The sequence below is a fragment of the Arachis stenosperma genome, chromosome 3 (genome assembly GCF_014773155.1).
Source record: "Arachis stenosperma cultivar V10309 chromosome 3, arast.V10309.gnm1.PFL2, whole genome shotgun sequence".
Lineage (NCBI taxonomy): Eukaryota > Viridiplantae > Streptophyta > Magnoliopsida > Fabales > Fabaceae > Arachis > Arachis stenosperma.
This window is the reverse complement of record NC_080379.1, coordinates 163,670,053-163,681,591: the sequence shown is the minus strand read 5'-3', so window position 1 is coordinate 163,681,591 and position 11,539 is coordinate 163,670,053. Positions and strand designations below refer to the sequence as shown.

The 11,539-nt window shown below is 31.3% G+C and overlaps 2 protein-coding genes across 7 annotated transcripts; one reads left to right on the top strand and one right to left on the bottom strand.

Moving 5' to 3' along the window:
• Nucleotides 1-2,399: 2,399 nt before the first annotated feature.
• LOC130970705 (expansin-A1) lies at nucleotides 2,400-4,061 on the top strand. The gene is made up of 3 exons (XM_057896869.1): nucleotides 2,400-2,626; nucleotides 2,736-3,048; nucleotides 3,170-4,061. Exons 1-3 carry the CDS (start codon nucleotides 2,497-2,499, stop codon nucleotides 3,474-3,476), a joined length of 750 nt encoding a protein of 249 aa, XP_057752852.1. The 5' UTR covers nucleotides 2,400-2,496; the 3' UTR covers nucleotides 3,477-4,061.
• Nucleotides 4,062-6,058: 1,997 nt separating this feature from the next.
• Nucleotides 6,059-10,089, bottom strand: LOC130967938 (agamous-like MADS-box protein AGL30). Of its 6 annotated transcripts, none has more exons than XM_057892993.1 (11): nucleotides 9,882-10,089; nucleotides 9,751-9,791; nucleotides 9,408-9,593; nucleotides 9,047-9,106; nucleotides 8,910-8,928; nucleotides 8,717-8,781; nucleotides 8,461-8,628; nucleotides 8,275-8,371; nucleotides 8,146-8,193; nucleotides 7,921-8,045; nucleotides 6,060-7,462 (listed from the first exon to the last, which is right to left on the bottom strand). In XM_057892993.1, the coding sequence occupies exons 3-11, from the start codon at nucleotides 9,590-9,592 to the stop codon at nucleotides 7,015-7,017; spliced, it is 1,215 nt and encodes a 404-aa protein (XP_057748976.1). In that variant the 5' UTR covers nucleotide 9,593; nucleotides 9,751-9,791; nucleotides 9,882-10,089; the 3' UTR covers nucleotides 6,060-7,014. The 6 variants fall into 6 exon arrangements, with proteins under 6 accessions (XP_057748977.1, XP_057748979.1, XP_057748976.1 ...); XM_057892997.1 differs by having other exon boundaries at nucleotides 6,073-7,462; nucleotides 8,461-8,522; nucleotides 8,613-8,628; nucleotides 9,751-10,081; XM_057892995.1 differs by having other exon boundaries at nucleotides 6,074-6,820; nucleotides 7,051-7,462; nucleotides 9,751-10,081.
• Nucleotides 10,090-11,539: the final 1,450 nt, after the last annotated feature.

The following is an 11,539-nucleotide window of genomic DNA, read 5'->3' as shown; positions in this document are numbered from 1 at the left end:
TTTGACCCAAATCAACATTTATCAGTAGCATCAGATGAACCTCAATTAATATACAAGTAAACTGAAATTAGTTCAGATTTGAACAAACAGTCAAAAAAATTCAATCGTCAATAAAAACATATCAAATTCATTTCTGGATCCAAATGAACCACAACTAAACTAAGAAATGAACCGAAATTACTTAAGGAATAAAAAATTTAGTCAATACTTATCAATAGCATTAAGTGAATCTCAATTAACACACAAATAAACCGAAATTAGTTCCAATTTGAACAAGCAGTCAAAAGACTCAATCATCAATAAAAATACATTAAACTTATTTCTATATCCAAATAAACCTCAATTAAACTAATGAATGAAGCGAAATTACTTAAGGAATAAAAAATTTGGTCAATACTTATAAGCAACATCAAGTGAAAAAATATGAAAAAATCAAATAAAGAAGAAGAAATGCATAATGCTGCAAAATCACTTGATGAATTTGGATGGGTTTTTGTTAATGATTCAAGTTTGTTTGTGTGCTTGTTTTCGAATGCAATCATTAAGTAATTTAAGTGAATTCTGACTTTAAATAAGGTGTAATTGGTCTATGCTTGTTTTGAAATGAGTTTGTTTGTGTATCGTCATCATTAAGTAATTTCGGTTCATTCGAAATTTAATTTTCGGTTTATTATGGATGTAATTTCAGTTCATTTCTATTTTTAATCATTCAATTTTGTTTGTATGCTTGTTTTCGAACGCAGTTATTAAGTAATTTAAGTTCATTTTGGATTTAAATAAGATACACTTGGTATGTGCTTGTTTTGAAACAAGTTTGTCTGTGTATCATCATCATTAAGTAATTTCGCTTCATTTGAAATTTAATTTTTGATTCATTTCAGATGTAATGTCGGTTCATTTTTGAGTGAATTAAGGTGCATTTGGTCTCGTTGTTTTGCACAATTCAAAATACATAATGTTACAAAATTACGAAGAAGAGGAGGAAGAAAAGAAAAAAAAAGCACAATAACAGTAGCAACAAAAAAATGATAACGAGGAAAAAACACACAAAGAAGAATGAACAAGAAGAAGAAGGAGGAGGAGGAGAAAATAGAAAAGAAAGAATGCGAAAGAGAAGGAGAAATGCAAAGAAGAAGACGATGATGACGACAACGATAATATACCATATGTATAATCATGCTCTTTTAACGAGGATAATTTTTATTAGTATTAAATCTACTTGATTGAATTTAAACGAAAATAATATTTAAATGTGTAGTAGATATATTAAAAAAATAAGAAATACACAGGTTGTCCTAGCATTTTATGGTTCAAATAGCACAAAGGAATCGATAAAATATTACAAGTTATGCACTTAGCTTTTTTTTTCTTAATTTCACACGTTTTATTTAATTCAAAGGGAAAATATTTCCACAATATTTTGGGACAATATAATAAAAATAAGGAAAGGAGAAAGAGAGGTTGGGACCCATGGGCATAGTAGTGTAAATTGTAAAACCTAGAAGCAGAGGGGTATTTGTGTCAAATGATGAATTGGTTGCATGTGCCTGTGGAAGCTTGGAAGCTATCAGTGCTATTACTGCTATGGCCCACATGGATTTTGCAGATTTCCCGCTCACATGGCTATTCAACCTCACGGTTTTTTCTTCCCAGTAGCCCGTAGCCACACAACACTCTTTTGCACCATCAAAAATTGATCTCTTTCCCACTTGCACTCTTTCATACATACTTAAATACATTACTTTTTAATTAAAAAAACTTCTTACTTTATAATTTTAACATATATTTCTAAGACACAAGTTAATTAAATTTTTAAAAAATAAAAACATTATGCATAATATACATTTTTTTAAAAAAATTAACTACCATCTTTATTTTTCATCCAAAAAATTCCCTTTAAATATACACTTACACTACACAAACAATAATGCTATATACTTGATAAGTATATAAAAAATAAAATATAAAGATGTTATTTGTTATGTATTTAATTTTTAACACTTTATTATATTTGAGTTTTTTTTTAATTTATGTTAAAAAATATTAATACTGACTAACTAATTAATGTTCTAAGTGATAAAAATCTACAGCCTTTCTTGCATAATTTTTTTTTACTAAAAATAACGACACTCGAATTTGCGACCTCTTAAACGAGTAAAAGGAAGTTATCCACTACTTTGTTTATGTTATTTAATATATATAAAATATAATACATGTCAATTCTTAAATAATAGAATCCACTTTATGTCCCTAGCGGTATTCTTCGGTTCAAACAGTTCAAAAGAGTTAGTTAAAGTTTTGATTGTGGCCCTATGCTACCCTCCAAAGTCCAAACCCCTCAAACCTCTATAAATTAGGTACCACTGCCAACCATTTTTCCACACTCCTCTGCTTCACAATCACATTTATCTCTCCCGTGTTGCTGCAGCAGCTAGCCCCCTCTTTTGTTGTCCCCATAATATCAAAATTAATTCCCTTTAGTATAAGGAAAGGAAAATGGCTCTCATTGGGTTTCTCTTGGTTACTTTTCTTACTATGTTCTCCTCAGCTTACGCCAATGGTGGAGCAGGATGGACCAATGCTCATGCTACCTTCTATGGCGGGGGTGATGCATCAGGGACAATGGGTATGCATGCACTCATTTTTGTTTTATATTTTTCTTAAAGGTTCAATTTTTTGCAACCCCATTTGAGTAACTTTTAATGGGTCATGAAAATTTGTTGTGTTTGTTTCAGGTGGGGCTTGTGGATATGGAAACCTCTATAGCCAGGGGTACGGAACAACCACTGCTGCTTTGAGCACTGCACTTTTCAACAATGGCTTGAGCTGCGGCTCTTGCTATGAGATTAAGTGTGTGAATGACCAGAAATGGTGCCTCCCTGGCTCCATTGTGGTCACTGCCACTAACTTCTGCCCTCCAAACAATGCATTGCCAAACAATGCAGGTGGGTGGTGCAACCCCCCTCTTCACCACTTTGATCTAGCTCAGCCTGTGTTCCTCCGCATTGCTCAATACAAAGCTGGAATAGTCCCTGTCGCTTACAGGAGGTATAAAGTTACTATCTTTATCTTATTCCCAAATTGGGCTTATTTATGGTTTAGTGTTTGTTAATTTTGGTGAATGGTTTTGCAAAGAGTGCTGAAGGTGTGTCCTTTTTTGGTTTCATAGGGTGGCATGCAGGAGAAGAGGAGGAATAAGGTTCACTATTAATGGTCATTCCTACTTCAACCTAGTACTAATCACAAACGTTGGTGGTGCTGGTGATGTTCATTCTGTGTCCATCAAGGGTTCAAAAACCGGTTGGATGCCAATGTCAAGAAACTGGGGACAAAACTGGCAGAGCAACAACTACCTCAATGGCCAAAGCCTCTCATTCAAGGTCACTACAAGTGATGGCCGTACAGTGGTCTCTAACAATGTTGCCCCAGCTGGTTGGACCTTTGGCCAAACCTACACTGGTGCTCAATTCCACTAGGGCCCTTATGGTCAAAAGTCCAACTCAAATTTTTACATATACACATACGTAGTATGTTCTAAAGTATCATCATTTTCCCAAGTGTTAGTATGTGACCTAAAATAGTATACTAGGGTATTAGATAGTATGCTACTAGTAATAGTCATGGGGTCAAGCCTTTGGTCTTTTTAAAATTTGGCTTTCTAGGGTTTTGAGAAGGGCTTATTTTAAAATGGTCCTTCAATTTTTAAGTTTTTATCTTGTGTTATGGAGAAGTTGGGGGGACCCTCTTGTTAAATTGGCCCTTCACTTTTCGGAGAAGCTTTTTGTGAACCTTCCTGCTACTAAATAGAAGCTAGCAGGGGGTGGAACTTTCTTTTTAATATTTTTATTATGGGTGAACAACTACTAAATTGGAAGAGGTGGATTCTATTATGGTTACCACCCGCCATTAGTAGTGGGGTTACTTTTTCCGCTTTATTGGGCGTGTTGTGTGAGCATTGTTTGCTCTTGGAGTATGTCTAGTTTTATCGGAGAATATTGTAGTGTAAATTTTCCTAATGGAAAGTTGCAGTTATTAACTACTCCTTTGTATTTTATTTCTTATTGCCCATATATCCATTTACCTATTTTTAAAAGAAAAGAAGGATAATATTTTTTTTCAAAAATATTACAAGACAAAAAGGAAAGTAGTAATAATTGTTCTCTTCGGCTGAGTAAAGCAAATCAAGACTTCTCAAGATGGGTAAAGATTTGATTCCTAAGGGCCTAATAACATGGGCCACACATGAAGTTGAAACATAAAAAATCTTTGTTCTCATGTTTCGGATCTGTATAATGTGACCAAGGAAATTCAGTTTGAGACAGCATCACAAAATTGGGGCCTACATTATTATTACAATAGGTTTTCCATTAGCAAGAGTGAGAGTTTTAGTTAATGCATTATGTCATGTAAAATAAATTGAGCAATTTTCATTTAGAAATAGGTCATCACATCATAGGATACTCAATAGTCAATAGCAAGAAGAGCACAAAAATATTAAAATTTATTAGTAGTTTGCTTGACCCCTCAAATTTTAGAAATTTATTTTACCGATTAAAATAATGATATAGCCATTGAAATTTGAATTAGGGTTCCGGGAGCAGCTGTCCCCTGTCCCCATGTGCACTTTACTTAACTGTGCACTTCATTAGGAGAATTAGCTGATAAGTAACACTATTTTTATAAATCTAGTTGCGGATCCATGAAGAAAACTAGAAAAGCAGATGTTAAAGACATTGGATGCACATGTAGCGCCCATAACATAAGCCTCTTTTTCTTTGGCAGTCCCTTTTCTCGTGGTTTCTTAGACCAAGTTGGGCCTTTTTTCCACCCGTATTCGCATCGACAAATTGAAAAGCCCCAATCGGCCAATCTTTATCATTGATTTCATCGTGCAAAAACCATCCTTATTCTTTATATCCCTTGCCTTTATTGGGTTCGGTAAACTCATATAGTTGTAACTTGAATTTGAATTCCCTATTCTTGTACAACTTGGTCTCTATACACATATATGAGAAATCGGAAATGCTATGAAGTTTAACATTTACTTTTGACCCCATGACTATTACTAGTAGCATACTATCTAATACCCTAGCATACTATTTTAGGTCACATACTAACACTTAAGAAAATGCTATGAATTTGAATTCCCTATCACTCTTATATTTGCTCTTCGTTCTAAAGGAGTAGAGGTTAACATTTCATATATATATAATTGTCTAATTGCATCCATCTTTTTGGATGAACATTCACACTAAAATGTAATTATTTTTGCTATTGTAATATTATGTAATTGAATACATATATAAAACTATTTTATATTAATAGTACATCAAAATTAAATTATATATATAACGCAAGCTAAGTTGATAGAAAAATATGGTCAAGCTTGACTTACGGGTAGCTTCTTTCTTTCCTCATTTTAGTCATTTATAAATTTATAAATTTATATTGAAGTTGTGCAGTGCTACCAGCCTACCACACATGACTAATGATTTCATGTGAATTTGTTTAACAAAAATTATTTGATTAAAGTTTACATATTCGATTTACGGATTTTGACAGGGTTCATACAACTTTAATCAAAACGTCAATAAATAGGCTGAATTTCTATAATTAACTTAAAGCAAGCCACATTGAACACGTACATTGAAGCGTAGAATATATTAAAGATGTTATTGTGCAAGTATTGACTTAAATGCTTTTTTCCTGTTTGGTTTATTAATATAATGAAGAATTTGACTCTTCTGAACTGCATTAGTTGGTGAAGTGAGAAAGTTATGGATTACTGATCTTTGAATTATTAAGCGAATCTTACTAACAATGGAAAATCAATGCTCTCATGGTATTTATTTGTTTTTTCTTTCATTTTACCAACTTGTATACTAAAAAAAAGAGTCAAATCCAATTAACACAAAAAAAAAATCAACACGTATTGTTGACAACTTATCAATTTCATACTTGCGTGGGGATTAAAACTCTTAAATCAAGACACAAATTCCTAACAAATGGACGAAAAGTCTGTTGGGAACTTTTTGTACAAGAAAGTTTATTCATTCACAACCTTCTTTTCAAACTTAACACACTATTAGCTCATGAGTGATTTGAACTCTAATATATTTGAGCTCATGATCAAAACATTAGATTTTTCGTATGTTGTGTTATGTTTCCAAATTCAGTTAGGTCCATTGCAGGTGACCCTCTATATATGTAAGGATAATTATTAAGCAAACTGAACAATGACATATTTACAAGAAGCAAATACATGATGAGTTTTGGGCAAAAATGCAAATCCAGAAGACTGAATTACTAGTTTTTGCTATATGTGATCTTATATATACAAGTATTGACTGTATGAGGGAGAAGAAATGTGATTCTTTAGGCTATAGGTAACCTTCACACCTAAGAGACAAGGTGGAAGCAACAACACCAATAGAACCTACTATTGGTAATTATTAAAAAGATCTAGTGTAACATTCTTCTGCCTCAGCATTAACTCAGCACAATTAGGCTGTGTTTGATCGTTGAAACAAGACACAGAAACAGAAACCAAGAGATATAAAAAATGTTCTGCCCTGTCTTGTCTTAATTATCAAACATTGCCTAAGTGAGTAAATGACATCAAGCTAGGCTTACCTGCTGTTAGGAAGCTAAGCCACATTTTAAAAATTGGTTGTTGTTTCTTATATATGTCTGCATATAAAAAACACATCTGTTGTGTAAAAATCTTTGAGGATGCTAAGGTTATCAAGGGTGACTGATAATTCTTTAGCAAATTCATTACAAGGCAGATGGCAAAATCCATGATGAATCAGTTTGGTTGCTGCACTCAAACAAAAGTAGAAGTTTATAAGGATAGTGAACTTTGAAGCTAAACGGCAAAGTTGGAAGTATAAGACATAAAAAAAGAGGTATAAATTAAGAGGATAATCACAACTGTTGTATCAATATAGGTAACAAAAGATATGGATGCTTGTTCTGCAATTAGAAGAAAAAAGAAAAGAAGAATAGTGTTGGCTATGTTGAACCAAAGTTGACTTGAGGTAAACTTGCCTGGGCATACAAATGCTCATCAAACATAGTAACAGCACAAGGCCCTGAAGTGGAAGCCCAACCATGGTGGTGGTGGTGATTGGAGTCATAAGCATTCCTTGGGGCTTCAAAGTTTCCATTGTTGACATGATGATGAAAACTTAAATTATGGTTTTCTTGTGGCTGATTATGATGATGGTTCATCTCTGGAGCTGCTTGGAACTTGAAATCATTCAGCAAATTGAAATTGTATGATGGCATGTATGGAAACTGATGTCCATTATTCAATGGTAGTCTCAATGGAGCAGTAGTGCTGCTCAAATCACTTAGGACACCATTTTCTTGCCCTGAGTTTGAAATATCTGTTTTACTACTTGATCCAATGTAACTTGCATAACTCCCAAATGATGAGCTTGCAGATCCCTCTACATCTCTGATAATTAAACCAATATCATAAGTGTTTTTACAAAACAACACAACCAAAGTATATCTGCAATTCAATCTTGTGAGTTTAAATATATTTTGAGTTCTATGATGCATTGTTAGTGTAGGCATGTTTTGCACAGACATCCTATTATGTATGTATTTGACTGGATAATCATTTAAAACGTGTTATACTATTAGCACATCAAAACTAAACTCTTAAATTTATCTAAGCTCTGCAAGTTTAGGTGAATTCTTGAGATGGATAACCTTCATTATGTTAATAAGACATCAGCATCCACTGCTATGTGTCATTCTTTATGAGATCATATGCTTAAGAAAACAGACTTTATGATATAGTAATACATGCCTAATATCCTTGAAAAATAGGTTAATTAAACACATTACGCTGTCAAAGAACAATTGTTGATGCACTCAATATGTTTTATTTTGGAAAAACTAACTCACTTGTGGAGAAGCAAGCTAGAGTCATCAGGTAAAACTAGATTTGGGCTGTCACCATTACCAATCCATGGTAGAGGTTGGAGATGCTGCTCAGTACCCATTCTAAACGGAATATGCATTTCATTGAACTGAAAGAATGAAAAATGAATAAAAAATGTTACACCAATATATATGTATTATGTCTAACCATGGAAATATTAATTAATTACCACATGAACAATTATTTACCTGGTTATTGCATTGCAGTGACACAAGCTGTTGGTTTTTAATATGTTCCTGCAACATTAAGCAAAGATTTTAGACTAAGATAAACTAAGAGGATAAATGATTAATTCAGTTGTTTCATTAGATGCATACCTTACGGTTTCGAATTTGATTGATTGAATCTCTCAATGAATTTTCCATCTGTTCAAGTTGTTCCACATTATTGATTTTTTCAAATTCCTTCCACTGACTGCAGAATCAACACAAACTAAATTAGATGTAGCTATAATAACACATATATGTTGGACAAATGTTTGTTTCTATAGAAATTAGATGCACCTTAATCTCTTCTGTGTTTCAGAAATTTGAGTCTGTAATAGCCTAGCTTGATTACTTAGGTCCTGCAAAAAGTGAGTTAGTATTGACAGATAAAACAATGACAAAAATAAATATATATTGAACATAGTAATTGACATAGTTTGGTTGTGTACCTCAATAGTTTGACTACTGCAATAACAAATAAACAAATATTTCAGTGTTTCAGCTTATAATTAATGGATTAAAAGGTTAAATCTAAGCACTAAGCACAACATACCTTGTACCCAAAAATTCTTGTATATTTACATCATGATCTAACTTCTTAAATGTCTTTTTCAGTGCCTGAACTCTCAAATTGACACAATTCACTATGAGAATCTTAGTAATGCAACAATCAATGGTTCTGAAAAGAAGAGAGAGGGGGGAGGGGGAGGAGAATGGAAATTGGGTCATAAGAATTGATGACTTACCTCAAGACTCTCCAACTTCCTGTTGCAATTCATAGGAAACTATTTTGTTAAATTGTGTAGTATAATTTAACATAAAATAAACAACAATCAAGTCTTTGTATAATAATTTTTTCAATATGAATGGAAGCCTTATGCACCTTTTTGCTCTTTCTTGTGGAGTTAGTTGAGAAAACTTTGCAATAACCTCCTCAAAGTTACTACATGCAACAAAAGGGAGTGAATGATGACTAATTAGCCAAATGATAATATAATTTTTGAATAAAATATACTTTTAAGATAATAAGAAATGTCTAACGAAGGGTTGCCTATATGAGCATTGGTCCATATCATTATATGCCTCTTTCCAAGGTAGTAGATGATATTGTTTTGCATATATAATGCTTAAACATCTATAGACTACATAATTGTGACAAATCATGAAGGGTTTTAGATGTTTCTGTGAATAAGTATGATATAATAGATGATGATATAGAAAGAGAATTGAAGGTAGGAAGGTACCTTCGCCTGCCTCTACACAAAGAAGGTTTTCCAGTTGGTGAGAACATGAGAAGTATAATATCAATATCACAAAGAATAGATAACTCTGTAGCCTTTTTGATAATTCCATTCTTCCTTTTAGCATATGTTGCTTGACGCCCATTCATGTTCTCTAGCTTCTTTATCTTCAGCTTTACCCTACCCATCCTACACCATTTTACATCTTTGTAACAATCTCAATCAATCATAACACAATTCATAAACAAAAATGCTCTACATTGAAATTAATCTACGCACAAGAAATGATCAACGGTCCTAGCTAGAAGAAAACAAGGATAAAAAAGGAAGAGAAAGTGAAGATTACCTAAACGATGCAATGAAAGTAACGTTGCAGAATCGAAACGCCTAGCAAGAATGCGAGCGAGGAAAGGAAATGGGAATGGGAATGGGAGATTGAAACTTGAAAGAGAGAGAGAAGGAAATGAGAGAGCTTACAAATAGGTTTTACATAACACACGATGGAATGACCGATTAAACGGTCATTGAGGTGTGCGATAGAATCGGCAACTCAAAGAGCGTTACAGATTTCATTTCATTCCCTTTACAACAATCAATATTAACATATATGAGTTTCGCCCTCTCAACCTCATCCTTTAATTTCCAACACCATACTAATACCATATCTGCATCTTGTTTTTTCGTTACCAACCATACTACCCTTTAACAAAACTCATCGTTTAATTATCATTAAATATATAAATTTTTTATTAATATGTCTATCAACTATTTTAATAATTTATAGCATTGTTTATATGCAATGATGTACGTACATCGACACGGCATAGAATATGATACAAGACACGCTAACATACGAAATTTAAAATTTTTAAAATACAGGAGTACGTATATATATAAAATATAAAGTATTTTTTAAATAAATTATAACGATATTTTGATATTTTATTGATATTAAAATATAAATTAATTTTTAATTATTTTTAATGTCTTATTTTAATTATATAAAATATTTAAAATAATTTTTATGTTAATAAATATAAGGAAAAGCATAGATAGATAATGAAAATACTAAACAATATGAACAATGGATATATCGGATGTTTAATTCACTAGCTGTGCGGATGGTTATCCTAATATTAAAATTTAGGTGGGTAATTTGGAATTGTAGTATGTTTTTACTTCATTGGGCTAATTTTATAGCCAATTGTTCATATTGTTCACAAAAATCATTGTCTACCTAACAAAATCCAAATAATAATATACTATTTTTAAATTTATTTCAAGAATACATATTAAGATTGGACACACTAATACGTGATGGTATTTAAGTATGTCTAAACGTATTCGAAGAAAAAAATTTTACTTTTTATTAAAACACAATTAAACCCATCAGACACACATATCAAAAGAGTATCAAAAAATATTATGTCTAAAATGTGTTCGACATATAGATATAATAATTCACCAAAATGTCTGTACTTCATAGTTTATATGTGAAATAATACACGATGTAAAATTACTTAAAATCACAAGTTTTTAAATTTGTAGTCTTTTTATTATAAAAAAAAAACAAAATACGAGTAAAATATCAAAATCACCAATATAGTTAGTTACTACAATCTTCGTTATATATAACTAGCAGCTCAACAAGCACTTCCGTGCCTCTTCAGTCACTTTTTTATTGAGTTAACAAAAAATTCATACTTTTATTTTTAAAATTATAAATTTAATATTAATAATTAAAAATAAATTATAAAAAAATAAAATATTTTAAATTATTTAATATATGTAGAATGTATAAAATAAACAAATTTAAATTAAAAAAAATTAAATTATTATTATTATGTGTAACAAAATCAAGATAAAAATTTATTAATATTATTTATAAATTAATTATTTATATATTAAATTTATTTATTTTCTCAATCCTATTTAATTTGAAATAAATTTAAAAATTTATATTCATATTCAAAACAATCTTTTAGAAGATACATCATTCTAATAGATAAAAAATTATTTCTTTAATTTTATATTGAACATCTTTAATTATCTTGAATTTTATTATTATTTTAAAATTATTAATTTTTATTTTGATTATATCATTTCATCATACTATGCACTATTTTTTTTTATAT

Bases quoted from the DNA above. Each gene is read 5' to 3' on its own strand.
- LOC130970705 (XM_057896869.1), top strand. From the start codon at position 2,497: ATGGCTCTCATTGGGTTTCTCTTGGTTACTTTTCTTACTATGTTCTCC. The intron at 2,627-2,735 runs GTATGCATGCAC...TGTTTGTTTCAG, and splicing joins TGATGCATCAGGGACAATGG to GTGGGGCTTGTGGATATGGA. The intron at 3,049-3,169 runs GTATAAAGTTAC...TTGGTTTCATAG, and splicing joins GTCCCTGTCGCTTACAGGAG to GGTGGCATGCAGGAGAAGAG.
- LOC130967938 (XM_057892993.1), bottom strand. From the start codon at position 9,592: ATGGGTAGGGTAAAGCTGAAGATAAAGAAGCTAGAGAACATGAATGGG. The intron at 8,629-8,716 runs GTATGTTGTGCT...TTGTTATTGCAG, and splicing joins CAAGAATTTTTGGGTACAAG to TAGTCAAACTATTGAGGTAC. The intron at 7,463-7,920 runs GTGAGTTAGTTT...TTTAATTATCAG, and splicing joins TCTAGCTTGCTTCTCCACAA to AGATGTAGAGGGATCTGCAA.